Source organism: Penicillium cosmopolitanum (genome assembly GCF_028827165.1).
Source record: "Penicillium cosmopolitanum strain IBT 29677 chromosome Unknown utg000008l:1.0-4398992.0:1.0-4402845.0, whole genome shotgun sequence".
Lineage (NCBI taxonomy): Eukaryota > Fungi > Ascomycota > Eurotiomycetes > Eurotiales > Aspergillaceae > Penicillium > Penicillium cosmopolitanum.
In genome coordinates, this window is record NW_026622678.1 from 1,704,953 (window position 1) to 1,731,304 (window position 26,352).

The following is a 26,352-nucleotide window of genomic DNA, read 5'->3' on the forward strand; positions in this document are numbered from 1 at the left end:
ACCCCGCTCATCCAGTGAAACAGAGAAAGGGAAAATAGAGAGAGAGATCCTTAGAATCATGTCATCACGCCGTGAAAGTCCATGGTCCCATTCCAAACTCAGTCCGCACTGGGAACGTCCTTGAGGATTTCCCAGCCATACTCATCCTCGGGTTGTTCGGGCTCCATCCCCAGCGCATTGCGGTATGCCCGAACCTCGTTCTGCAGGCCGGCAATGATGCGGACGGGGATGGCCTCCTCATCGGATCGAATTCGGTGAGCGGTACGGATCATCTCCGCACATTTCATTGTTTGTGTATGCCAGTAATCACGGTCCAGTCGACTGTCCAAATGAGCATCACGCTCAGCTTGGAGGAGTTGGTTGTAGTGGTTCTTCTGGTGAAGGAAATGCATGTTGTTGTTTTGGCAGTAAGTGCGGATTTGTTCGACCATCGTGCCCACGTTGCCCTCATATTCCCCAATGAGCTTGGCATTCTCTACTTGTTCGCGTTTGAGTTCCTCGGTCTGTCGTTTCTCCTTGGCGAGAGCGCGTTCGAGTTCTGAAATTCGGGCCGCTATCACGAGGCGAGGAATCAGCAATCTGGGTCACAAGAAGAGAAAGGAAGGAAGACAAGATTGAAAGGACAAGACATACCTGATATTTCACCATTGACTCGCTGCAAGGCTGGGCTGGCATCGTCCGAAGAGCCATGTTTCTATCACATTTGTCAGCTTCTAATTCTCCCCGGCGTTTGCTCGCGGTGCATCCACATACCATGATATCCTCAGCACTCGAGACAATATTCTTCGTCACCTCCCGGTTGTTCTTCAACACATCACTCAGTTCCAAGACCATGTCATACAGATGATGAAGATCCATCTGGTGCCCCGCGTTCATAGGCATGCCGGGTGCGAAGGATCCCATGCCACCTCCATTCACTTGCGCAGCAGGATGAGAGAGCGCGGGCGACATTGACTGGCGAGGGGCACTGCCCATGTTGGGGTTACTCTGGGAGCTGTCTGCGTAGCCGGAGAACATGCCCGAGGCGGAGCCGTTGGCCGTCATTCCCGCAGGGTTGTTCATCGACATGTCGGCGACGGTAAAGGCACGGTTGAGTTCGTCGAGTTGCGGGTCGTTAGGGGTAATGGGGCGCGAGGTGCCGTTCTCCTCGTCGTAGAAGGAGGCGTGGTTTTCCACACCTAAGACCTCCTTTTGAAACTTCTCAAGGTCACGGCGAGTAACGTGGGTGGAACGACGGCGATGCCCACGCGCGTAGGGTGCCTTGGAAGGGGAGGAAGAGCCGTCACCCTCGATGATGGCGGCGCTATCGAGAAGATGGGAATCGGTATCGAGCACTTGATCCTCGTTGTTGGGGTTTGATGCTGGTTGGGCCTCGCCGGAGTGAAGGGGAATCGCCCCAGACCCAATCGGGTTAGCGGTTCTTTCACTCCGGTTGGCGCTGGCGCTGGCGCTGCCACTCGCCGTACTACTCACACTCGAGTTGGAGGAACTTCCCCCACCATCATGCCTCACTCCCCGCTGTTCCAACCCAGCTAGACGCTTCATCCTGTCAAGTGGACTCATCGCGACGGGTGTGATGTTGAAGTCTAGTTTGATGCAAGCTATATATTCCACCGCGCCTTCCGGTTTTCCAACCCAGGGCGGGTGTAAGTGTAATGGATGACGGAGAAGACAGGAACCAGCGAACTCTCTTTTTCTTTCTCCCCTGATTAGGGTCGTGCTTGCCTAGGATCTACCTAGGCTCCTACTAGGGTCCCTATATGAGCCCCGGGTAGCAGATTCTGCCTTATCTATGGTGGTTGGGTTTGGAGCCTCAAAGGGTACCGCCCGTGTACGAAGAACTTACTACTAAGTACTTGAAAACACCTCCCTCATTAGCTGTCATAAAAATAATATTGGAGCACAATCATACGTGGAGCAGAAGATAATAGGCTAGAATATGTACACTGGAACAGTCTGACAAGTTTACTTTACCAGCATCTACCATGCATGCATAGTAATACACTTCTTCTTTTCTTCCTCGGATCGGCACTGCAGGACCACAGACTTACAGGGCCACAGTGTTACTGGTAGGGTTCAACGACTATGCCACATGGACAGGGGTCTTGCAAAGCCATGTAAAGTGTGCAGAGTTTGTAAATTATGGAAGTTATGTCGTCAAAGTTCATTCGCTCGTGTCCAGCAGGGCTTCCAGCCTCTGATCTGATCCAGGGAGCAAATATTCACCTCCCTCATTTTCCGGGACATTCCCGCGATTCTTCTGTTGTGCTATTCTCCCTCCCACCCTCGCCACAAGCATTCGCATTTTCTCCAATTCCCTAATCAGATCTCCATCCCGGTTGACCAGGTTTGGTTGAATATCTCTGGGTGGTTCTTCAAATGGCTCGAGGAGACGTCGAAGATGTTGTAATTGATCACGACGACGTTGTCTTTTCTGACGCTGTTCGTCAAGGCTGGTGAGTCGCTTCCGAAGGTCCTGGTATCTGTACCACAAAGGTTGTTAGGCAGGCGGAACTTGAATCTCAATCAGGGGAGCGATGGGAGATGTTTCGAGGCCTGACCTTGTATTTTGTTCTTCAGTCACGCCAGGGGCTTCTAATTCCAAGGGTAATTTGGTAATATTCCTGGAGTCATCTCGGTCAGTCTCCTACAACTTATAACAAGGGTATATGCTTCGTACCATTGTTTGGACAAGTCCGTCAATTGTCCCACGCCCTTTGCAAAAGCTGCTTGTGTTTGCGCCTCCTGGCTAATAGTGGACCAGTAGAGGCTGGCAATCTGACTGGCCACATGGTGAATCGCTTGTGATGTGTAGACAACTCGATGATGTTGCTTAGCAGCCGCATTTACTATTGATAGGTTAGTATTGGATCACCTCCAAATATTCAAGTGTTTCTATCCAACACCGAGCTAGCAAGCAAATGTGAGAGTGTAAGTGGCCGTACCTTTATGCAGCACATCTTCAATCGCCTTCGCGCTCAACTGGCCCTCCTCGGTCTCCACTGCATATTGTTGCCAATCTTCCGGCAGCTCAAGGCTCTCGGAAAGAATGCGGATTTGGCTCCGAATGAATGTCGATTTCAACTCGTAAATTGTTCGGGTCGAGTCCATCGCTTGGGTCTCATTCAGCACGCCTCATGGCCCAATGTGTTGTGTGGTTCCTGGAATGAGAAGCCCGCGACTGCACGCGCCCAGCGGCATCAACTCTTATCAACGCGCGCCTTCCTTATCGCCGGTCACGTGTCATTCCCCGCACAATAGTTATTGGCGAGGATATACTACTTCGTTGGTACTCAGTCAAATTCTAACCAAGTTCTCTGATTCTAAATTCAAGATGAAGCTGGGCTCAGACCTTGAATCATTGTATTTGATGTTATACGATAACGTCGACTTGTTTGAACCCATAGGCGCCATTGGAAGCTACTAAACACGCAGGCTTTCGTTCCTAGGACTTCCCCTCTATCCTTCAATTCCCTACTATTATAAAGAAAATGATTACAGGATACAGAATGTTTTTATTCGTTGCACATAGGACAGTCGCAAGCTATTCACGAAACCTCATATATTTGTTGGCAGTAAAAACTCCTTATTGATTCAGAGTCAGAAGACCAGGTCGGTATGGCAAAGCATTGTAATCGCCGCCACCATTCGGGTCTCGTCCTTGGTAAAGTAATTCCAGATTGCAGGGGTCGATGGTCATCGTTTGGTCGGGGTTGTTGCGAACCAGATCTCCATGGCTGATATCATTTGTCCAAGTAGCGCCACTATTAGCTTTTCCAGCAAAGGGCTGGCTTTCGGTTCCTGCTTGCACTGTCCATGACCCGCCTAGGCTGTCGGCTGTGAAGGAACGGAAATATCGTCCATTGGACCCAATGGCCTCGACAATCATAAGGTATTTGTTCTGGCCGCTCACAGTGTAGACCTGTACGGCTTCGAATAACTCATTGGTGGTTCCGCTCAGAATAATCTCCGATGATGTACCAAATGAGCCTGGGAAGTTATCGATAGCCATACTGGATCTGTAGATCTTGCCATTATCCCCGGCAAAGAAAAGGTACATATTCTGAGAATCGCCAATAAGAGTTTGGTCGATTGGTCCAGTATCAGAGTCCGAAATTGTACCAGAGAATAGCTCTTCCTCAGATGACCATCCAGTTCCGCTGGATGGATCTGTTGACGTTCTATATGAGAACGCGGTCGCGCCCCACTGGTATGCGAGAACCCAAATACTCTTTGGCTCGAAGTAAAACAGCGTGGGTGCCACAGCTGAGAAGCTCATATCGTTCTGACTTGCCGATTTCATATCTGTCCAGTCGGAGAAGAGACCGAAGTCCATAGAGCCATAGTTGCCGGAGTCATCGGCAAATGAGGCATATACGAGATGCTGGTTGTTCTGGACTACGTTGGTGAAGTCCTTTAGCGAGGCCCATCCTGATTTAGGCTCTGCTAAGGCATCTGTCGATGTCCAACTGTAGGCTGAGGGCAAATCACAGTCTGCCGCAACGGTATAGATTGATGTACAAATCAGCGCTAGGATGTAGGACCATAGGCCTGCCCCTCCTGAGAATCGCATGATTGACATTGGGTCACCTAATATCGGAAATTAGGAAGAGGGAACCCTTTCGAAGGTTGGATAACCAGGTATGATATAGAAGAGAAGGCCGGTTCCAAAGTTTGTAAAGATCAAGGGTGCATATAGATATTTATATTTTGTTTTAGCCCAATCCCATTGAGGAGAGCCCCGAGAAGGTTACCTCGAGATGGTTGACTAGCAGAACAGAAAAGGGATAGTACTCCGTACATGTCCACTAACAAGTGGAGCTGGTTGTTTCGCAGATGTACGCCAAGATCGATCAACGTATAACCTACTAGTAGAACTAATATATTCATATTCTTTACCCGGCGTCTCATTTCTTGCCGACTCCCTTCTACCGGCATCCTATAGGAAAGTATTATCTCCATCGGAAGTTTGCCTTTCTAGGAAAGTTGTCGGGGAGGGCCAGGTTTCATCTCTATTAGCTTCATGTCGATCCCTTGGCAACAGCCTGAATATTGAACAGCAAAAAGAAACGCCAAAAGCTGTCTTATGGCCAGACTAATGGATTGAGTGAAATGGAATAGCAGATGAAGTCTCGAAGCAATCCGATCAGTCAATTATGGGGACCAAGACATCCTGGAACAAGCATCCTGTCAACAAAAAAAAATTGGTGTTTCATCGTATGTTTCCAATTTGCCTAAAATAGATGAGAAATTATGCTTGGCATATACTACATACATGTAGTGACATCACCAGCCCTTGCATTTACCCGTCGTACCCTTGGATTTCCCTGCCAGGAAATGTGGGAACAGCTCCCACGGTTACTGTCCTCATAAAATAATCTAGGGGCGAGAAGCCGTTAGACGTTACTTGTACTCGTATGTGCCGGCAAATAACTATCAGGTGGCTGGTTGTATCCACTCACTAGAGGAGCCCTGTGGGGGTCCCCTATTTCCAGGGCTGCTTCAACCACCGGGATGTATCCACTATGAAGCCGTGTGGGGTGGTGGTCCAATATCCCACGAGGCCGTCTCGACCATCGGGATGCGGAACGCCGTGTCACAGTAATATATATATTGCTGGAGCACGAACTACTAGCCAGCTTATGGCTAAGCGGAGCTCTCTTGAACTTCCCCGCAAATGGCTTTTCACCCCTACAGAGATTCTTCACCCGCCACCGGAGATGTGATAACTCCCGGTGGCGTTTTAGTCTCAAGTGCATTGTGAAGTGAAAATAATATGGAAAGGGCTTCATCTCGTATTAGTATAAAAGGAGGACTTTCGGAGAAACTATCGATGTGTATGATTACCAGAAAAGCAATTCCACAGTATCTATAATGATGAAGTTCACCACTTTTCTAGCGATAGCCGCCGCCGTGAAGCTCATTGCGGCGAGCCCTTCGCGTATTACCCCCCGAGACTCCAATGGAAAAGCCACAGTTGATGTGTCTAAGAAGACCGGCCCAGCAAAATTTCTTGGGTCAAATTTCATATATGGATTTCCCGACAATGGTGAAGAGGCGCAGACTGTTATTCCCGATCATTTCCTCACAGATATCAAGTTCAATGCCTGCCGTGCTGGTGGTGCACAAACAGTGTTTACCGGTTGGGGTGCTGGTGGGTATGACCAGTATATTGGGCGATTTAAATCCACCTTATCCAACTATCGTTCGACTCGGAAGTTCAATGGGGACTTCATTTTATTGATTCACGATCTTTGGGGAGCGGATGGTTCATCGTCCGATAGTGCTCTTGTGCCCGGTGACAACGGGAATTATTCAGAGTTCGAGAAATTCTTGGCCCAGTTGAAGAAGGATATCAATGAGAATGATATGCTAGACGGGCTTGTCATTGATATCTGGAATGAGCCAGAGTTGGAAATTTTCTGGAAACGTTCGTGGGAGCAGTACCTCGACTACTATGTGCATGCAACGGCTTTGGTCAGGTATAGATTCTCTGCCTGTTATGTTTTCATACAATTGATACCGGCCTTAATCTAATCTTCAATACATCTTCAGAAAATACTTCCCCGATACCCTCATTAGCGGTCCCTCGTTCGCGCATGCCCCCAGCCTCGATAATGAAAAATGGAATACGTGGATGGATGTCGTTGCTGGCAACAAAAGCCTACCCGACCGCTACTCTTGGCATCAGATTGGCTCGTGGGAGCGTCAACCGGACACAACCGTACCAGACTTTGATACTCTGCGCTCTTCATATAATTTACCCAAGAAACCTATCGACTTGAACGAGTACGCATGGACCGACGAGCAAAACCCTTCCACATCAGTTTACTACCTCTCCCAGCTCGAAAGACACAACGTCCGTGGCCTTCGCGCTAATTGGGGATCTGGCGGTGGTCTACATGATTATCTTGCTAACTTGGTCTACAAAAATGATGCTGGCGAGTATCATCCAAATGGAGAATGGCATCTATACAAATACTACGCGAGTATGACGGGAGACCGACTCGCAACAAGTGCGTCGGACGATCTACTCTTCGATGTATTTTCAACAATCTCAGATCGTCATGTGAAAATATTAGCCGGAACGCGGACCATTCAAGCCCCATACGATGTTAGTGTGGGTAAGCTATCGGCTCTTGGACTTCCCCGTGACGGTAAAATTGGCATTCGCACATACCGCTTTGACTGGAATGGTCAATTTGCAGATGTGAAAAGTCCGGTGGACTTGGGGTGCTCTAAGTATTCGATTGTCTCAGACCAGGTTCGTTTTCTCATTCCTTCAGGGTTCGATGGACATATCTTGCCGAAATGCATATAGAGCCAGACGTTAACTAACATGTCTCCTTCAAATAAGATTACGCTTACCGTCAATCCCCCGACCAACTCGACTGCATTTGCTTTTGAATTCTCTCGAGATGGGAAATGCTAGAATCAATGCGAGTAAAGGGATGGTGATACGGGCCTCTCGAAGAGATGGAAAGAAACAAGTCCTCGGGCGAGTTTTGAGATTATGGGAAGATGTGAGCTATTAAGATAGTGGGAATGAAGTTTTGCTCTAGCAAGTGTTCCAGAAATTGTACATTTTTCTGCCGCAATCACAATATTAAGTAATGATTTCGGACTCTGCAAGAGCCTAAAAGCAAGTTCAAACCAGTGATATCAAGCCCACACTTAAATCAACATGGACTCAGCAGGATTTCTGATTGTTTTAAATTATATCACAGTTAGAGAGGCCAACTTGAAAGTTAAAAGAAGCGGTTTCCAATGCATGGGTTGATTGCATGCCTAGTAGAAGTTATCTTAGACTGCTATTTTGCAGCCCCTCAAAACCTTGTAAATTACACCAACGTAGAGCAATAAACTTTGTTAAACTGTACTATTTCAACTGGGCAATTTCTCAACGGTGGTTAACATAGCTAAATTGCAATCGGGGCAACAAAACTTATTGAATTGGGGTCGAAGCTAGCTTATAGGGGCTGATTGACGTATACGGACCCAGTAACAAGCTGCCCGTCTTCTATAGCATGAAAAAATGCATCCTTGAATTCAGGAAGCCCAAGCAAGATGTATTCAAGTCTACAATAATCTCTATATAGATTGAAAAATTACTATTGACAGATACTATGGCCGATATGCTAAAAGGCTCCTCGTTCGAATACTGGCATCCAGTCGAGAGGCGCCTGAATCTCAATCCACTGCCCTCCATCGTATCTGGTCGGATTTTCTGCTCCACTCTTAAAGGGAATCCATTTATCACCATTCAGTTTTGGTAAATATACCTTGATGGTACGGTCACCCTCATGAAGAACAGGGCAGCAAAGAAATCTGTCTCCGTACATGTACTGAGTGCCAATCTTCCAACAGTCTGGGTCTCTTGGGAATTGGTAAAAGAGCGTGCGCATAATCGGAGATCCTTTCAGATGAGCTTCCTCCATGAGATTGCGAGTATAGTCACGCAGGTGCTCCCTCTGCAGCATATACTTTTTGCAGATCTCGTACACCTCGGGCCCGTATGACCATACTTCATTGTCTGCACCACTGGCACATGATGCCCCGCCCGTTGTGCCTTTGACGGGCTGCCTGGGCTCACGATCTCCATGAAGACGCATGACTGGACAAAATGCACCCCATTGGAACCATCGAACAAAAAGTTCTCTGAATTTCCCATCCGATGGATCTCCTCCATGGAACCCACCGATGTCAGTAGTCCACCATGCAATTCCACACATTCCCATATGCAGCCCAGCAGAGAGTTGATTCCGAAGACTGTCCCATGAAGAGGCGATATCTCCACTCCAGACCAGGGCGCCATATCTCTGACTGCCTGCCCACGCACATCGGACTAGATTGACAATATTCTCTTGGCCCTCTTGTTCCATACCGTCGTAGAAGGCCTTGGCATAGTCCAGAGGATAGATATTTCCGATGGCAGTATTAGGTCCTTTGTGATATCGGAAATTGTCAAAATCGTAGGCTTTGTACTCTGGCTCCGCTTCATCAAGCCAGAAAACACGGATACCGATGTCATAGTAGTTATTTTTGCATTTTCCCCAAACGTAGGCCCTAGCACCTGAATGTGTTGCATCGAAATGTATGGTATCCCCCTGGAAGTCCATGGCAGTACGGACTCCTCGATCGGTCCGAATTAGAAATCCCTTTTCGACCATCTCGCGATAGTTCTCGCTTCGTTTATCGACGGTAGGCCAAACACTGACCATGAGCTCAATTTCCATACTCTTGAGCTCTTCAACCATTGCAGCTGGGTTGGGCCAGTAGGTGGGATCGAATCGCCAGTCACCTTGTAGCGGCCAATGGAAAAAGTCGATAACAATCAGGTCAATAGGTAATTGCCGACGCTTATATTCTCGGGCAACCTCAAGAAGTTCATCCTGTGTCTGATAACGCAGCTTGCACTGCCAAAATCCCAGACCAAACTCTGGCATCATTGGCACCCTGCCGACAGCTGCGGTATAGCTCTCGATTATTTCAGCAGGCGTGTCTCCCGCAACCACCCAGTAATCCAAAACAGTGGTGGAACGCGCCTCAAAAGACATGATATTGCGTCCTAAAAATGACTTCCCGATAGAAGGATTGTTCCAAAGCAATCCATATCCCAGAGAAGAAACTAGGAAAGGCACACTGGCCTGTGAATTGCGATGCGCCAGCTCGAGCTCATGTCCCTTGAGGTCATGGAATGGTTGCTGATACTGGCCCATGCCGAACAGCATCTCATCCGGGTCAACGCTCTCGAATCGAGCTGTGAGCTGATAGCTCTCAGTGTTTGCGATTGCTTTGAATTCTCGACCCTCCACTTTGATAGCGCTGCACTTGGGGTCCCTGACATCCTTGCGATTCCGGGTGTATTCCTGCAAAAGAAGGTTCCCCTTGGAATCATGGACCTGGATTTTTCCAGCTCTCGAGATGCTGGCTCGGAGCTTGCCATTCTGTAGCAACCCCTCGCCATCGGGCTGAATGGTGATTGTGGCTTGATTTGCACCGGGGTCAAGTAGAGCCCAATTCTGATCAGGAATTTGGGGTGCCCGAGTTGACCGGATTCGAACAGCATTAGGTCCCCATGATTCGATCCATAGCGTCTCGGCATCGAAAGTATAAATCAATTTGCCTTCTTTGTGTTCGAGCATAGTGTGAAATGCCAAGGGAAGAATTTGTCGAAAGACGGAAAAATTGGAGGGGTAAGAAAGAGGCAGTATTGGGACAATGATTTCTGTTTATTTGAACAGCTTCCATAAAATAGATACTCTGAAATTCTCTGATACTGCTTGGCTTTTTTGAGGGGTCCCAAGTCACGAGCATCACCCCCCGCCGGAATTGAGCCCCCCACCGGGGGTTAAGCACCACCGGAGAATTTGGCGTGGATGAACTTGGATAAGTAGCAAATTGCCTTCTACTAGTTAGTACCATCAATTTCCAAGTGCTTGGGTCTTGGCCTTGCACTTTTCAGGATAGACTTGCAGGTAGAGTGGCCTGATTGAAGCTTAGCTAATTGCGTTATTGACCCTTGCAAAAATTAAGTACTAGTAAAATCAAATACAAGCACAAGGGAGGGGAAGAATAATAAGAAAAAGAATACTAATATATTAGATTAAATTGCATGTTCCTTATGGTCTTAGCTTCACAAGAATGTCACGTTTTTCTCCATACCCCACATTTTACCCCGTACTCATCACTCGAGTCATTCACGTCAACAAGAATCACATATTCTCTCTCCCCCTCTCCCTTTCTGCGTAGCGCACGTATGCGGCGGGACAGAAGCATGCTTCATCGTGAAGTCAAGGACTGACTTGTTGATATCACAAGATCCAATTCCTCGCGATGGATTCAGAAGACCACGGCCCACCCGATATAGGGCTGATTCAATGCGGACTTTGTCAGTCAACTTTCACTCGACAAGAACATCTCCGCCGTCACGTTCGCAGCCACACGACGGAGAAGCCATACCATTGCTTGCAGTGCGAAAAGTCCTTTTCTCGCCTGGATGTCCTCCATCGTCACAATCAATCACATGGTTCTAGGCCATTCAACTCGCAGACGAGGGCTAATTCTAGAGCATGCAAGGAATGTGCTGCGTGTCGTGTCCGCTGCCCACGCGGTAACCCGTGCAGCCGATGTTTTCAGAGGCAGGTTCCATGTGTCTATCCCTCGGCGCGAAAAAGAAAAGTCCTGACCGATGATACGATTCACGGGTACACATCACCCAAAAGGAAAAGCGCGTCGTCTTCTGGGCGCACAAGCTTGCGCTTCGAGCAGGATCAGCAATCCATGGCCCTCGCTGGCCCGATATCGACTTTAAACCCCTCAGGGCCAGGCCCACAGATTGAAGCTTTGGATGCGACAGCATCGAGTCTGGCGGCTGAAAACAATAGGGAGTGGCTATCATTACAAAATTCTGGCGAGTTCACGGAACCTAGTCCCGGACTAGTCAACGGAGTTATACCGGAATTCGATCCCCATGTACTCGACAATGATCTAAACGAATGGCTTGGGAACATGGCCTCTGTGAACTGGCTATCGCCCCAAGATGCCGACAACCTCTTTCCAGAGGGCCAACTAGAAAGCTTACTTCTACCCGGGATCAGCGACAGCGGATTTGAGCTAGTTGAAAACGCGGACGGAGCTCGCAATCAGTTATTCGAGACGGTCAACAATGCTCCCAACGTCGAAAATACTCATACCGCTTCGATTTCAGTGTCATCGCTCCATTCGGCAGGCGAACAACATCCCCCGGGAACAAAGTCCTCTACTTCAAAGCTATCAAATGGCACGGCCAGAAGATCAGCGCCACGCTCCCCGGAAGGCACATACTATATTGAAGGCGGCGTCGGCCGTGCACCCTTTAAAGGTAGATCAAGCTGGAAAGCGGGGATTTACTCCAACGGGGGCCGGAAGATGGTCGAACCACCCGGGAAAGACTCGGTATGCTCTGAAAATATCAACATATCACCCCTGCCGTCTGTTTCGACGGGGAAATATCAATCATTCGTCCGCAGACTGGTGAATGTGTCTGATATATTGAGGCTGAACATGGAAATTCCCACTCAAGATGATGTAGAGGACCTGGTTCGCCTTTACTTTGATGGATTTCACCCAACATATCCATTTCTATTACAAGGCCCTTCTTTATTCAGTTCGGACTCGGACTGGATCCTTCTCCTGGCCGTTGTAGCTACTGGGTCGCGATATGCAAACAGCGCCAAATACCGATGCCTCGGAAAAATCCTAGTACATATAATTGACCGGGAATTAAGCAATCAAATCAGTAATCCTCCAGCTGATGATTGCAATGGTTTGTGGAATCCTGTTCCGGGGCCTGTGGATCAAAGACATCTAGATCTCGTTGCACTTCAGTCTGCAGTACTGAACTGTCTGTTTCTACTTCATTGTGGGAAGCAAAGCGCAGTTCAGCGTGCTCTTCATCACAGGTATCACATTATAGAGGCCTTCCACTCCCTAAATATACTCGCTGCAGCTAAAGCCCCACTCCAGGGGGCAGGTGAACCCAACCAGGATAATTCTCTCGGGAGTTGGATCGAATCAGAATCGCGAATCAGAACCGGTTGGATGATATGGGTACGTCTGTCCTGTATTCGCCTCATTGCAGATATTTCTTCTATTGCTTATACTTTTCAGTTGCTCGATTCGATTGTCCACTATGAGTTTCATTGTGCGCCTTTAATTCAGTTAGGTGACACGAACGCCCGTCTGCCTTGTCGTGATGACCTCTGGGACCTTTGCTTGGGGTCGGAAACTGTCCCTGGGATAAAAGATCAGTCAGGTTAGACCTCACCTCTGTTGTGGGTGCGTCCAGATTATTGTCTTCCGCACACTGACTCTGGGGTTTATTTTGCAGTGACATTAATGAAAGCCCTTGAAATGCTTTATATTGAAAAGACCTTGCCACCAAACTTGGGTGATCTCGGCACAAATATTTTGATCTTTGCAATATGTCGACGCAGTCGGGAAGCCAGCATACAACACCAAACCGAACTCACTTTCTGGTCACCAAATGCACAGAAGCAGACGAGACTGTCCCCTTGTTCGCCGCAGGAGACATGGCCACCGGAAATGCCATCCCTATCGAAATGGCGAAATGCCGCCTGTGACTGCTTGGATATTTTGCATTGGAATGCTAATAGCATAGCAGCGCGGGTTGGTGGCTGGGAACACTCGACCATCCTGGATCTTCACATTGCGCGCCTCATAATTCTAACTCCGCTGAAGCATATCCAGACACTAACAATGTATTCGATGGTGTCTTGCAATTTTCCAGTCTCAAACTCAGCGGAATATATGACAGCCCGATCTCATACTCTCCGGTGGGCCATTCGTGATCAATACAAGGCGAGGCTGAGCATAATTCATGCTGGTGCTCTGCTTTGGCATGTCCGACGATACAGCACCAACAGCTTTTTGGAGCCATTTGGAGTATATACAGCGACTCTTGTTATATGGGCGTATAGTGTGTCAATGCTGATCATGCAAAGCCACTGCCTTCAGCGGCCTGGCACTCCAGAGTCTCAGGCAGTCCCCGATGACTCTGTACGACAGGGGGACCATTCCTCCCTCCAAGAGATGGCAATTGAGACAGAGGATAGTGATATTGAATGCGAGCCTATGGTGATTCAGCTAGATCGGCCTTGTGATGATGAAATTGTACAGGCATATGTTCGTACTGGGGAGAAAATGTCGGCTCGGATGCATCGGGTTGGGGACATCTGTGGAAAGGATGCGCCACGGCGAATTCTCAAACTCGGAATCAAACTACTTAAAGGCAGTTCAAATAGCCCCGAAGATATAATACCTGGGTGGGGGGGTGGAAAATTCTTATATCGAATGTCTAAGCACCATCACTCGTCGGGCTACGACGTCGGGGACTGAAATCGGATCTCGGTACTGACAGCACTCCGGACATAGAGGTCGGACGTCATTTAATGTATCAGATGCCAGAGAGACAAGATATCAAAATGAAGCAATCCTAGGATGAGATCTAGGGATTAAGAAGCGGAGATGGTGATGGAGATGATGGAAAGAAGGAAGCTCTTGGCTCGCGTGATAGCACCAACCTTTGAATGCCCGATATTCGAGGCTTTGATATCCCTAGTCCTCGAAATGGTCTGACATAGGCTGGCGTTAATTTTCCCCGGAATCTAAAATCTAAGCTATGACCCCCACAGGAACATTTGAGGGGTTTATTAGACTGGGATGATGAAGTTCCGGTGGCGCCCCGGGCCAGGTGAGTTGGACCATGTCCACTTTCTAGCTCATGCGGAGGCCCAGAGAACACCAATTAACCAATGGTCTTTCAGTCCTACAAGTTATACATAAATAAAGAACCCACCTTTCATAAAGGCCGGGTTTTCTCGAGTCAGGTATGATCTACATAGAGCATTCAAGTCTTACATCTACCAAGCATGGCTACCAAGCTCGAGAAAGAGGCGATACACCCTACCTCAACGGAGCAAGAGCATGTCTCTGAAGAGGGCAATTCAAAAGATGTTACCTCACTTGCACTCCTAGCTACCAGACAGGAGCATCACATGGGATTTTTTGAGGCAGTTCGTCGCTATCCAAAGGCTGTCCTCTGGTCAGTTCTTCTCTCAACCTCGATCATCATGGAGGGATACGATATCGTCCTTATTCAGTCATTCTTCGCCCAGTTGTCCTTCCGGGACAAGTATGGTGAATATGATCCCGGAACTGGTACCAATCAGATTACTGCTCCTTGGCAGAATGGCCTAAGCAATGCAGTTAGCATTGGAACAATCATCGGAGCCTTCGCCAACGGGTATTTTGCGCATAATTTTGGTTATCGCAAGGTTCTACTCACATCTCTATCTGCTATCGCCGCATTTATATTCATATCCTTCTTTTCGCCCAATCTGCCTGTTCTTTTGGTCGGCCAGTTCCTCTGCGGTATCCCATGGGGTGTTTTTGCCACTATGGCGCCCGCCTATGCTTCTGAAGTATGCCCTCTGGCACTCCGTGGATACTTGACAGTCTACGTCAATTTGTGCTGGGCGTTTGGTCAACTTATCTCTGCTGGTGTTCAGTCCGGATTCTCCAGTCGTGCCGGTCAATGGTCATACAGAATTCCTTTTGCCATTCAATGGGCGTGGCCTGTGATTCTCTTTCCAATCCTCTGGTTTGCCCCGGAGTCGCCGTGGCACTACGTTCGCGCAGGGAGATACGAGGAAGCCGCGGCCTCGATCAAGCGTCTCGGGTCTGCCGCACAGCGTGCACATGCCAAGGAGACTATGGCAATGATGATTCACACCAATGAGATTGAAAAGTCTATGGATGATGGAACTTCGTACCTGGACTGCTTCCGTGGTGTGGACCTTCGCCGAACGGAGATCGCGTGTATGGCTTTCGCTGCACAGCCATTTTGTGGCTCCGCAATGGGCGGAACTCCTACATACTTCTTCGTCCAGGCTGGTCTCCCAGAGTCTATTTCATTTCGCATGTCTGTTGGTGGTCTAGGAATTGCCTCTGTGGGAACCATTTTCGCCTGGTTTTTGATGCGCGTCTGCGGCCGTCGTACGCTGTATCTCTGGGGACTCGGACTTCTGTCTGCTATCCTCCTCATTGTCGGTTTCTGCAGTGTTGGCAGTAATTCTACAGGAAGTAATTACGCCCAGGCCGGGTTGATGCTTGGCTGGCTGGGTGTATACTATTCCACCGTCGGCCCAATCTGTTACGCTGTGATTACAGAGGTGTCGTCCACTCGTCTTCGGAATAAGAGCGTCTGCCTCAGTCGTATTGCCTATTACATCGCTCAGATTGTCTGCAATAGCATTAATCCAGAAATGTTGAACCCCACTGCGGGTAATTGGCGTGGCAAGACCGGCTTTTTCTGGGGTGGCACCACGGCCGTGTTTTTTGTCTGGACGTTTTTCCGTCTACCAGAGACCAAGGGGAAGACTTTCGAGGAACTGGATATCCTGTTTGCAAAAAGAGTAGGAGCTCGTCAATTTGCACAGTGTGAGGTAGATGCATATGTCGATAGTCAAGAGGCCATTACTCAGAAACGTGAGTGATGCAAGATCAGTATCCCATTTCGTTGAAGTTGTGAGCCAATCGATTGCGATAATTCTGGATATTTCATAGCAACTCTATGGGAACTTGAACTGAAGTCATTCTTTGATTGAATATATTTTACGATACAGCCTTAGAATTGAATGGTAGACCATTCGAACAAAAGGCGAAGATTGATGGCTTCAGCCGGCGAGTGAGCCTAGATAGGTAGAACATGTCCTTGCCAATCTTGGAAAACAGTACGGTCAGTCGTCAGACATATGACAAGTAACTCATGAGAGATAATACTTTGAGCTTCACCGTGCTATTCATCTTGATAATTTTCAACTTGCTAAGTTTGAGTTTTGACCTTGGTGATACTTGCAATGACTTCATCATAACTCTCATGCATAATTGATATCATAAGAGAATTTTCCGTGGGAGAAGTGATTCGTCGTCCTAAACCTCTTGCCTTTGATTAATTCCCTGTTCTCTCTCTCTCTCAAACTCCACCGGAATGCCAAGTTGCGACGTGAAAAGTATTGTTTGCATAGATTATGTGGGCCACTTGCCGTCGGCTAAACATCAGGAAATGACCCCTGATTCCGTTGAGTTTTTTATGCCAAAGTTCGTAATACACGTGTCCCTAATAAATGAAAGGAATGTGCTTTAGATGCAAAATACTATCTGAGGATGTCCATTACTAGTGGGAATGCCTTCACAAAAATGTCTTCACAAAGGGGCTGCATAATCTATAGATATTTGAGACCGGCACATTATTCAAGATATCATGTTTTCAGATTTCGGGTTGCCCTATTAGCAAACCGGGCATTAATGTCACATTTGAGTTGAGCACTTGCCAGGCGGTACCTGTATCTAGCTGGTTTCTATTCACTGAAGAAACAGCTACGCCCGAGAAAAACGCCCGGTGGGGAAGTCAGGGGATGGACGCCTCTACGTGAACAGGTTGCTATTCCGGGGCCTCGCATTTCCATTTCCCGGTAACCTCAGAACGTCGCTGATTGAATTTCATGAACATGTCAATTGAAGAACTCAGAGAAGTTGGCGGGGCCGGCGGAGAGTACAATTCTATATAAAAAGGTCGGGCTTGCTTTCCCCAGGCTCCTACACGACTCCACAACCAAAAGGATATTCACCTCGCCATAGGTTCAATACAGCAAGGAACGAATCATTATGTGGAATTCGATCCTAAAACTTGTTCTATTGTTGCCCGTTTGGGCTGTGGCATCTCCGACAGTTAGTCCTGTTACCAAGCGCACACTGGATGGTACTTCTTCTTGGGTTTATCTGGGTAACAACAGAAGAAGCCCGGAGCATCGGGCATCTGGAATATTGTATGGCATTCCCGACGATGGATCTCAGATTCCAGAACAATTCTATACGAACATGGGCTTCAACAATCATCGAACTGGAGGTGGCCAACTGCCATCGCCCTGTCGAGGATGGACGTATGGGTATGATGAATTCGTGGTAAGTGTAATATGAGGTAGATATTAAGCGATTGTGGTTCTATCGTGATGGTTGAGAGTCCAAAAATAGAAACTAAAGAGATTGGTAGTGCCGTATGCAATCGACAATGAAGAACTACTTCACAGCACGTCGCTTTGGTGCTAACGTGCAAATTCTTCTCCATGACCTGTGGGGCATTGATGGATACGATTCAGTTGCTGATATCCCTACACCTGGTGACAATGGCGATTGGACAGATTACAACAACTTCCTTTCCGCAATTTTCAGCATTTTCATCGAGAACAACGTAATCGATGGTGTTTACTTCGATATCACCAATGAGATCGACAACACCCAATACTACACTAGGGGCCTTGATCGGTATTTGGAGATCTGGGGCCTTACTTACCACCGAGTTGCGTACGTTCAATTCCTTCAAACCCTTTCTACATCTCACAACATCTACGGCAGCACGTGTTCTGACTCTGAATTCTTCTTATAAATGAATTCCCCGGAGGAAAATCTGCCGGTCCTTCCTTCGGTAACCTGCCTGATCGCGGTGCCCAAGACTGGTACTCTGCATGGGCTAGCTTTACGGCTTCAACCAAAGTGTTCCAGGCTGGATGACTATGCATTTTTTGACAGAAGATGGTGATTTACAGACGTCAATCGACGCTTTCCAAGTCTTCCTTGCTAATGCGACTATCACATACGATGGACCCTTTATGCTGAACGAATATGGAAATATTGACCACCAAGTTCCCTCCGGTTCGGCGTGGAATATAGCACAGATTGAACGTGCCAACGCCCTCGGTCTACGTTCAAACTGGCGAGGAGAATATGAATTACACGATTACCTCGCGAACATAATTGGGAAAGCCGACACTTATCCGAATTACGAAATTTCCGATACTAACTACTGGCCATGTCGAGAATATCAAGCCTATCAATATTACACCTTGAACATGACCGGCTATCGGGTTCGCTCAGAAATGACAGAAGACACCCTCGGGGACACATATGCTGTTGTGGGCAGCGACAGGGTGAGAGTTCTGGCTGGTGTACGCCCAACTACTGGTACATGGGGCATTGTCCTGTCCGGGTTGAGCGCTGTTGGACTGCCACCGAGCGGAGATCTTCCCATTCGTACCCTGAGATTTGAGACTGGAGATTTGTATACTGAAGTTGATGCACCGACGGATTTGGGATACTATACGCATTCCTATACAGATGACACCCTTTACTTTGTTATCGGGCAGGATGATCCAAGTGTCGCGTATGCTTTCGAACTTGGGATCTGATTGAAAACTACTCAAATTGATTGTTTCTAGCCCTTACGTATAATGAGCAAAATAGGTCCGAGTCTGGGGTCAGCGTGAAGAACGGGGGCCTGCTGTCCTAGATACGAAATGAGACTAGATAATTTTGCTTGCAGAATGGTATTTTGGCATTAATCAGTATGATACAAGAGGTGCGTGTAATATGAAAACAGTTTATACCAAGAGTGGACTTTCTATCGGGGTCCTGTGCCTGACCAACGCCTGAATCTCATCAAATTGACGACTCATGAATCTTTCTTCTCATTTTTTAGGTCGTCTTCTTTCGCTTTCGCCTTCTTGGCCTCCAGCTGCTCACCAACTTGGATGATGGCTCGCTCTGCTTCCAGCGCCAACTCCGGTGCTTCGAAAATGGTCGCTAGCCTTTTTGCGTCGGACATCTTCAGTAATATACGATCATCGCTTTGCTCCATACCATCAACCATATCAGACGCGGGTGTATCGGCCGGTATGTTGTCCAGAGTGCGCGAGGCTCGCTTGGCGTACAGCTCCTCCAATTCCGGGGAGATGTAGGGTTGATAAGGTTCTTTTCAACAAGGAACTCGAGATGACGGGAGCCATTCAATGCTGCAAAGTATGGGTGTTAGTCTTTGGGATTGGGCAATTCGTGAATCGGGTCGACAAACCGCGCCAGTGAGACCATCCTCGGTAGACCAGGTAGAAGAAAGGAATATTCGGGACTCTGCACGTTAGAATTCTTCGTTAGCACTCTGTCGGTCATTCAACAGGCCGGCCCAAATAGAAACTCACACTGGGATCAAACCCAAGGGTGCTGTTAAAGGGGCTATGCCGAGGCTCCACCGCATCTTCTTTTGATGAAACTCCTGCCGTTCTGTGGCGATGGTACGCAGAAGCGTGGGGACTTTTTCCAATCGCAAAGCATTTGCCGGGTATAGAACTTCAATTATCTTAGACCCATACTGCTCATCAATTCGTCGCTGTGTCGTGAGGGACGGAATGCTCTTGAGACCCCATTCTTCAAATGGGATCCGTTGCTGGACCTTATTTCCCCAGGTCACCAGGTGTTTCTTCCAGCCCTTCTCAGCTTCCTCCCAGCCGGCCCATGTTTGTGCCGCCTTTGTTGTCACGCGGTCCAATATCGAAAGCTCCTTGGCGGTGTCTCTTCGAAGCGGTCGCGCATATATCAACGCCCGTCTAGTCGAGATAGGGATCAAGAAAAGGCGCATCACAGCGGGGAAGTGGGTGGGGATATTGGGACCGGAAATAAAATATCGAGAATTTCAAGAAGGAGAGGAATATGAAAAGGGAGTGTGATGTCAACAGACCATGCGCTTATGTGTGCGCCCAAGGGCCTTTGAAGGTTGAGGAAGGAAAAAGGTGAAGGTGAAGAAGTGATGGATGGGACTAGGCAGGGGGGAGACGTCATTCCGCGCGAACCACGCCAACTCGTTTTTTGGCCCGAGGGTCTCGCCTTGCTTTGCTTTGCTTTGCTTTGCTTTGCTTTCATCTTGCACATCACACCCACCCACGCCCCATTTTTTATTTACCCCTCGACTCTGTCACTCCGTCCTGACTCGGCCTATTTCCTAGGCTGTGCTTTGTGATCAACAATCTCTCGGACATGCACATCCCAAATTGACGCCCTTCCGCAGTCTCCGAGTCCCGCCCTACACCAACCTGCCATGGATGCGAACAGCTCCAAACAAGGCACTTCGGGGCGTGTCCTCAATGAAAAACTTTCTGAAAAGCTTCCCTCGGGCCTGTCATCACCAATTGCGCCCGCGTCCTCGAACCATCTGAGCATCGATACCCAGGTTGCCGCTCTGCGCAATGGTGCTTACGGCTCACCAGCCACCGCGTCGCAAATTCCGGATGGGCAGATAGACGAGCTCGTACAGTCGCAACATTTCACTTTAAGAACTCTGCCTCGTATGTTTATAGACTTGTCTCCCCTGTCGTTGTTTACAGTAAAAGCATTATTTCATTGTCACTAACTTTTGGCTCTCGTAGCATGGATTCAATCTGTCCAAGCCGCCGCAGACGACGAGGGAGAGGATGCCACGGCAGCCGATCGTCTTTTACCTTCCCAACCGAGCGGTGCATTTGTGGCTCAGCATAATCACTCGCCTCATGCATCATCAAGCCACCACTATACTCCATCACAAGATCAACCTCTCTTTGAGGATGAACGTTCACCGTCCACAGAACGCGAATCACGCTGGATAACCTTCTCGCGATCTATCCAATACCCTCGGGAACATGGCCACGAGAATAAAGAGGTCACACCCGAGTGGATGCTCGAGAACCACGGCAGTTACGCGGATCCCTGGCGAGGGAAGCACCTTGAAGGTGACAGCCCAGAGTATCCATTGCACTCGAAGAATCGCCGTCAAATCTGGTTTAAGAGGTTCCATAGCACTCTTCTCAAAAGTCCCATAGTGCCGCTGATTTTACGTCTGACCGTCTGGTGTTTCTCTCTCTCCGCTCTCGCCTTGGGCGGATCTATCCAACATTTCTCGGATCAGGGCGGTCACTCGCAAGGGCCATCTGCCCTGATGGCCATCATTGTTGACGCCATCGCTCTGGTATACCTCCTCTATATTACGTTTGATGAATACACATCAAAGCCCCTGGGCCTGCGTTCGCCTTCGGCAAAGGCGCGACTTATCTTGTTGGATTTGGTCTTCATCGTCTTCGATTCTGCCAACCTTAGCTTGGCATTTGCTTCTTTATCAGAAGTGACAGGATCATGTACTGAAGCAGAAGTCAACCAAAAGATTGATCCTCGTAATGATAGGATTTGTGTTCGCCAGAAAGCCCTGGCATCGGTTCTTTTGGTGGCTCTACTTGCCTGGCTAATGACATTCTGCATCAGTGTCCTCCGGTAAGTACCAACAACGTCCAGGAAAAATGCTTCGCTTCGCTTGGATACTGATATCGTTATAGACTTGTTGAACGGGTGAAGCATTAAGAGCTCAATCTTACAGTTGCACTTCGATTTACTCCAAGCTTCCTGTGTCGGTCGGGGAAGCATATTTCGAAAGCATGCATTGTCGCCCATCTTACCCAACGTTGGATCCTGGCAGATTGAGCCCGCATTCCCCATTTAAGCTCTCTATGAATCCATATCAAGCCCAGGATGTCCTTAATTCTATCCTGCCCCTCCAGCGGCCCATCTAATACGCTGCATTGTCCACTGTTTTGCAAACAGTTACAATCCCACCATCCAAAGAATTCACCAGCATCGTCCACTAGCAAGCGATTCTCAAACTTGACGGGTACAATTGCCGAACTGCCTCGTCGGAGGGTTGATACGAACCGCTGTGGGCTGTGTTCACCTCCATAACAGAGACCAGGCCGACCCACGACAACACCAAGAGTTTCATGGGCAGGGCGTGGAAATGGGGTCAGCTATACACGATATAAAACCCACTAGGGTACAGCTCCCAGCTTCTCCAGCTTCCCCGAGGTGCCGTTCGAGTTTAGCGGCTGTGGCGTCGAAAGTGCCGTGGTATATCATGAGTGGATGTTCTTGAATCGCAGTTTTGGGCATGAGCTCCCAAGAGGAGATCTGATGGCAAGTCACCTGGATCTCTGAGAGTCAACGAAAGCTCATGTCTGGTTTGTACTCGTCTGGTCCGAGGCTAGGTTTCGGCCTAGATTTCTCGTACAAGCGCTACTATGCACTGGTTATGACATTTCCAATCAGAACCCCGGCCTTCACCAATACAATGACGTCATTCCGGGGCCTGTGATACACAGACAAGGCCTGCGATTCTTTGCGAACAGCTTCGAGCTCTGTGGGTCTTGTTTTGACTCTTTCATTTCCTTAATCTTTGCTTCTTTCACCTTTGTGTTTTTTGAGTTGTCTTGGCATAGATGTGCTTTTTTTTATCACACGTTAGCTAGGTTCTAGATTGCTGACTGTGCGAAGTGACACCACAAAATCCACTCTATAGGTGGTGAAAGTAATGAAGACACTTAGAGCAATACGATACATCATACCAGAGCCTAGTCTCTTTGAACAACTTAGCACTACTTTAACATGCTACGGTGAATGGTGAAACTGTGATATACTCTGTAGGATGCTGGCAAAACAACAAGCTGTGATCGCCATATGAAGACCTTCACCGCCCGGTGCTGACCGCCCGCGGTCGACGCATCGAGGTCCCCACGCATCTCAGCCTCATCTTGCCGCCACACTCGTCTGCCTGATCTCTCTTCTGCCTTGCTCACTTGTTTCGCATGGGAGGCATCGTTCTTTCTTTTCTACTCTCTCTTTGCACGCATCTTCTCCCCCCAAAATCATCAGCAGTTGGATTCTGCACCGAAAATCACACGCTGTGACTCGTGGCGCTCTACCCCATCTCCGACCCTGGGAGATTAAGTCTCACTTGTACGCGCTCTTTAAAAGAACCTGACCTGACCTCTTGTTTTGCATGTCTCGGACCTTTCCAGCTGATCTTTTATCATCTTTCTTCCAGAATCACTCCCTTCCTTCGTCCCTGCGAAATCGCCCCATCTCTCCTCAACCACTATGGCAGCCATGCCTCAAACACCGCATAAAGATGACCTTCCCGAAACGTGAGTCAGGATAAATAGATGCAGCAAAAAGATAGAACAGGGCTGATTTTTCTCTAGGTGGTCGTTCCTCGAGGCGGGAATCGATAATGTGATGATGAAGCTGGAGGAAGGAGTTGACATGAAGCATGTGAGTGACTCGAACGCCCTCATCCAGAATGAAGCGACTGGCTCTCATTTGAATGTCCTTAAACTTACCTCGGTCTTCTTTACCTAGTACATGGCTCTTTACACGTATGTTTGATGCCCGCACCGATTCTGTTTTCCCCGCTCACAGATCTACCATAGCGCCGTCCACAACTTTTGTACCTCACAGAAAGCCGTTACCAGCAGTCAAGGTCTACAAGCCCACCGAGGAGGTTTGTCCCCCTTATTCCTAGCTCGAATCGCGGGTTCCCTGGATAGAATTTCACTAACGGAACGCCCTATGCGCTCAGCACACCTCTTGGGCGAAGAGCTTTACAAGTTGTTAGGCGAGTATCTATCGCGCCATCTGGCTGTTGTCTACAAGGAATCCCAAAGTCACGCCGAAGAAGCTCTCCTAGCATTCTACATCCGCGAATGGTCACGATACACCACCGCCGCCAAATACATCAACCATTTGTTCAGCTACCTCAATCGACACTGGGTGAAGCGCGAGATCGATGAGGGCAAGAAGAATGTTTACGACGTTTACACTTTGCATCTCGTCAAGTGGAAGGAGGATTTCTTTGAGCATGTTCACGAGAAGGTGATGGATGCCGTGCTAAACCTCATTGAGAAACAGCGCAACGGCGAAACCATCGAACAATCCCAGATCAAGAGCATCGTTGATTCATTCGTCTCTCTGGGCCTGGACGAGAACGATAGCAAGAAGCCCACCCTCGAAGTCTATCGAACCTATTTCCAGACGCCGTTCATTGCAGCCACCAAGCAATATTACGAAAACGAATCCCGACAGTTTGTGGCGGAGAACAGCGTTGTCGAGTACATGAAGAAGGCGGAGGCTCGACTTGCAGAGGAGAAAGATCGGGTCGGCCTTTATTTGCACCCCGATGTCACCAAGCTACTTACCGAGACGTGCCTCGACGTCCTTGTCACCGCCCATTCCAACTTGCTTCGCGATGAGTTCCAGATTCTCCTGGACAATGAGCGTCAGGAAGACCTTGCCCGCATGTACCGACTCCTATCTCGCATCAAGGAGGGACTGGACCCTCTGCGTGCTACCTTTGAAAACCATGTGCGACGAGCTGGTCTAGCTGCTGTTGAGAAGGTCGCATCGGAGGGTGATAACTTCGAGCCCAAGCTCTACGTGGACGCCCTTCTACAGGTTCATACCCGGTATCAAAATCTCGTTGACGAGGCTTTCAATGGCGAGTCTGAGTTTGTGCGTTCTCTCGACAATGCTTGTCGCGAATTTGTCAACCGAAACCGCATCTGCAAGACAACGACGACTCGCTCTCCAGAGCTTCTGGCAAAATACACCGATGGCCTACTGAAGAAGGGTTCTAAGGCTGCGGAGGAGTCCGAACTGGAGGAAATGCTCACGCAGATCATGACTGTCTTCAAATACATCGAGGACAAAGATGTTTTCCAAAAGTTTTATTCTAAGATGTTGGCGAAACGTCTGGTGCATGTCAGCTCGGTGTCCGACGATGCAGAGACCAGTATGATCAGTAAACTGAAGGAGGCTTGTGGTTTCGAATACACCAACAAACTGCAGCGCATGTTCCAGGACATTCAACTCTCCAAAGATCTCAACTCGAATTACAAGGATCACCAAGAAAAGACCTATGATGACGACGAACGCAAAAAGATGGTCGACTCACACTTCCAGATCCTTGGAACCGGCTTTTGGCCCCCTTAACCCTCCCACGACCCCCTTCAATGCTCCCACTGAGATCAACAAGACCTGCGAGCGGTTCCAGCAATTTTACTTCGGCAAGCACAATGGTCGTAAGCTGACCTGGTTGTGGCAACTCTGCAAGGGCGAAGTTAAGGCGAATTACATTAAGAACGCCAAACTCCCCTACACCTTCCAAGTGTCTACTTACCAAATGGGCATCTTGCTGCTGTTCAATGAGACTGACACCATGGGCTACTCCGACATCCAAAAAGCGACAGCACTCGGCCCTGAAGTCCTTGATCCTAACCTCAGTATCCTTTTGAAGGCGAAGGTGCTCCTGGCAAGTCCGGAGGGTGCCAAGCCTGACCCTTCCACCACATTCTCCCTCAACTACAACTTCAAAAACAAGAAAATCAAGGTCAATCTCAACATCCAGATTAAGTCGGAGCAAAAGCAAGAATCGGATGATACCCACAAAACCATAGAAGAGGACCGGAAACTTCTGCTCCAGGTACGAGCCAAGCCCCCCCTCCCAGACCCTCTCCACGCCTCACTATGCATTGTTCTGTTCTTTACTAACGCTCACCAGTCGGCCATCGTCCGTGTGATGAAATCTCGAAAGAAGATGAAGCACGTTCAATTGGTGCAAGAAGTCATCCAGATCGTCAAATCTCGCTTCCCGCCCAAGATCCCCGATATCAAGAAAAACATCGAAGCCCTCATGGAAAAGGACTACATCGAGCGTCTCGACGGGGATGAAATTGCTTACATTGCTTAAACTCCCCACCTCATTTCTACCATTTGCTTTCCCCCTTCGCTCTTCATTCCTCCTTATCTCATCGCATCAGGCTCACGCCCGTTTCTATGTTTCCGTTTCCCCGATCCTCCTCTACTATCGTCGCTCCTCTGCCTGATCTGATCTGATTCGGTTGATTTCCACCTTTGCTTGTTGCTTCTACGCCATTCTAATTGGACAAAAGAGGAGGCGCGGCAAGGATGGTGCCCTAAACTGACTGGGTGACCCGGAATCGACGAGGAAGGGGAATTTCTTTTTCTTGCTTGGTGGGGATAAGGGAGCTTCGGAGCACAAGAACGACGCATTTTGTGTTTATTTTATTCCATCTTTCATCATAGCGTTGAGAC

General features: G+C 48.5%; 12 protein-coding genes across 12 annotated transcripts; 7 read left to right on the plus strand and 5 right to left on the minus strand.

Moving 5' to 3' along the window:
* Positions 1 to 98: 98 nt before the first annotated feature.
* N7509_007207 (uncharacterized protein) lies at positions 99 to 1,563 on the minus strand (the record flags this gene model as incomplete). Its single annotated transcript, XM_056631844.1, has 3 exons — positions 99 to 553; positions 634 to 694; positions 754 to 1,563. The coding sequence occupies 3 exons, from the start codon at positions 1,561 to 1,563 to the stop codon at positions 99 to 101; spliced, it is 1,326 nt and encodes a 441-aa protein (XP_056487395.1).
* Positions 1,564 to 2,164: 601 nt separating this feature from the next.
* On the minus strand, positions 2,165 to 3,111 carry N7509_007208 (kinetochore subunit FTA4 family protein; the record flags this gene model as incomplete). The annotated part of the gene is made up of 4 exons (XM_056631845.1): positions 2,165 to 2,483; positions 2,562 to 2,624; positions 2,681 to 2,849; positions 2,946 to 3,111. 4 exons carry the CDS (start codon positions 3,109 to 3,111, stop codon positions 2,165 to 2,167), a joined length of 717 nt encoding a protein of 238 aa, XP_056487396.1.
* Positions 3,112 to 3,586: 475 nt separating this feature from the next.
* Positions 3,587 to 4,573, minus strand: N7509_007209 (alpha-L-arabinofuranosidase axhA; the record flags this gene model as incomplete). The annotated part of the gene is made up of 1 exon (XM_056631846.1): positions 3,587 to 4,573. One exon carries the CDS (start codon positions 4,571 to 4,573, stop codon positions 3,587 to 3,589), a length of 987 nt encoding a protein of 328 aa, XP_056487397.1.
* Positions 4,574 to 5,877: 1,304 nt separating this feature from the next.
* Positions 5,878 to 7,321, plus strand: N7509_007210 (glycoside hydrolase family 39 protein; the record flags this gene model as incomplete). The annotated part of the gene is made up of 2 exons (XM_056631847.1): positions 5,878 to 6,482; positions 6,556 to 7,321. The coding sequence occupies 2 exons, from the start codon at positions 5,878 to 5,880 to the stop codon at positions 7,319 to 7,321; spliced, it is 1,371 nt and encodes a 456-aa protein (XP_056487398.1).
* Positions 7,322 to 8,138: 817 nt separating this feature from the next.
* Positions 8,139 to 10,145, minus strand: N7509_007211 (glycoside hydrolase family 31 protein; the record flags this gene model as incomplete). The annotated part of the gene is made up of 1 exon (XM_056631848.1): positions 8,139 to 10,145. The coding sequence occupies one exon, from the start codon at positions 10,143 to 10,145 to the stop codon at positions 8,139 to 8,141; it is 2,007 nt and encodes a 668-aa protein (XP_056487399.1).
* A 691-nt stretch (positions 10,146 to 10,836) lies between these two features.
* N7509_007212 (uncharacterized protein) lies at positions 10,837 to 13,899 on the plus strand (the record flags this gene model as incomplete). The annotated part of the gene is made up of 2 exons (XM_056631849.1): positions 10,837 to 12,796; positions 12,830 to 13,899. 2 exons carry the CDS (start codon positions 10,837 to 10,839, stop codon positions 13,897 to 13,899), a joined length of 3,030 nt encoding a protein of 1,009 aa, XP_056487400.1.
* A 533-nt stretch (positions 13,900 to 14,432) lies between these two features.
* On the plus strand, positions 14,433 to 16,058 carry N7509_007213 (uncharacterized protein; the record flags this gene model as incomplete). The annotated part of the gene is made up of 1 exon (XM_056631850.1): positions 14,433 to 16,058. The coding sequence occupies one exon, from the start codon at positions 14,433 to 14,435 to the stop codon at positions 16,056 to 16,058; it is 1,626 nt and encodes a 541-aa protein (XP_056487401.1).
* A 1,574-nt stretch (positions 16,059 to 17,632) lies between these two features.
* Positions 17,633 to 18,007, plus strand: N7509_007214 (uncharacterized protein; the record flags this gene model as incomplete). The annotated part of the gene is made up of 1 exon (XM_056631851.1): positions 17,633 to 18,007. The coding sequence occupies one exon, from the start codon at positions 17,633 to 17,635 to the stop codon at positions 18,005 to 18,007; it is 375 nt and encodes a 124-aa protein (XP_056487402.1).
* Positions 18,008 to 18,134: 127 nt separating this feature from the next.
* N7509_007215 (uncharacterized protein) lies at positions 18,135 to 18,806 on the plus strand (the record flags this gene model as incomplete). The annotated part of the gene is made up of 1 exon (XM_056631852.1): positions 18,135 to 18,806. One exon carries the CDS (start codon positions 18,135 to 18,137, stop codon positions 18,804 to 18,806), a length of 672 nt encoding a protein of 223 aa, XP_056487403.1.
* Positions 18,807 to 19,069: 263 nt separating this feature from the next.
* On the minus strand, positions 19,070 to 20,029 carry N7509_007216 (mitochondrial K+-H+ exchange-related family protein; the record flags this gene model as incomplete). The annotated part of the gene is made up of 3 exons (XM_056631853.1): positions 19,070 to 19,368; positions 19,469 to 19,524; positions 19,593 to 20,029. 3 exons carry the CDS (start codon positions 20,027 to 20,029, stop codon positions 19,070 to 19,072), a joined length of 792 nt encoding a protein of 263 aa, XP_056487404.1.
* Positions 20,030 to 20,485: 456 nt separating this feature from the next.
* On the plus strand, positions 20,486 to 21,774 carry N7509_007217 (phospholipase D regulator; the record flags this gene model as incomplete). Its single annotated transcript, XM_056631854.1, has 3 exons — positions 20,486 to 20,732; positions 20,814 to 21,687; positions 21,750 to 21,774. 3 exons carry the CDS (start codon positions 20,486 to 20,488, stop codon positions 21,772 to 21,774), a joined length of 1,146 nt encoding a protein of 381 aa, XP_056487405.1.
* Positions 21,775 to 23,340: 1,566 nt separating this feature from the next.
* On the plus strand, positions 23,341 to 25,987 carry culA (cullin culA; the record flags this gene model as incomplete). Its single annotated transcript, XM_056631855.1, has 5 exons — positions 23,341 to 23,387; positions 23,445 to 23,600; positions 23,673 to 23,743; positions 23,822 to 25,182; positions 25,274 to 25,987. 5 exons carry the CDS (start codon positions 23,341 to 23,343, stop codon positions 25,985 to 25,987), a joined length of 2,349 nt encoding a protein of 782 aa, XP_056487406.1.
* Positions 25,988 to 26,352: the final 365 nt, after the last annotated feature.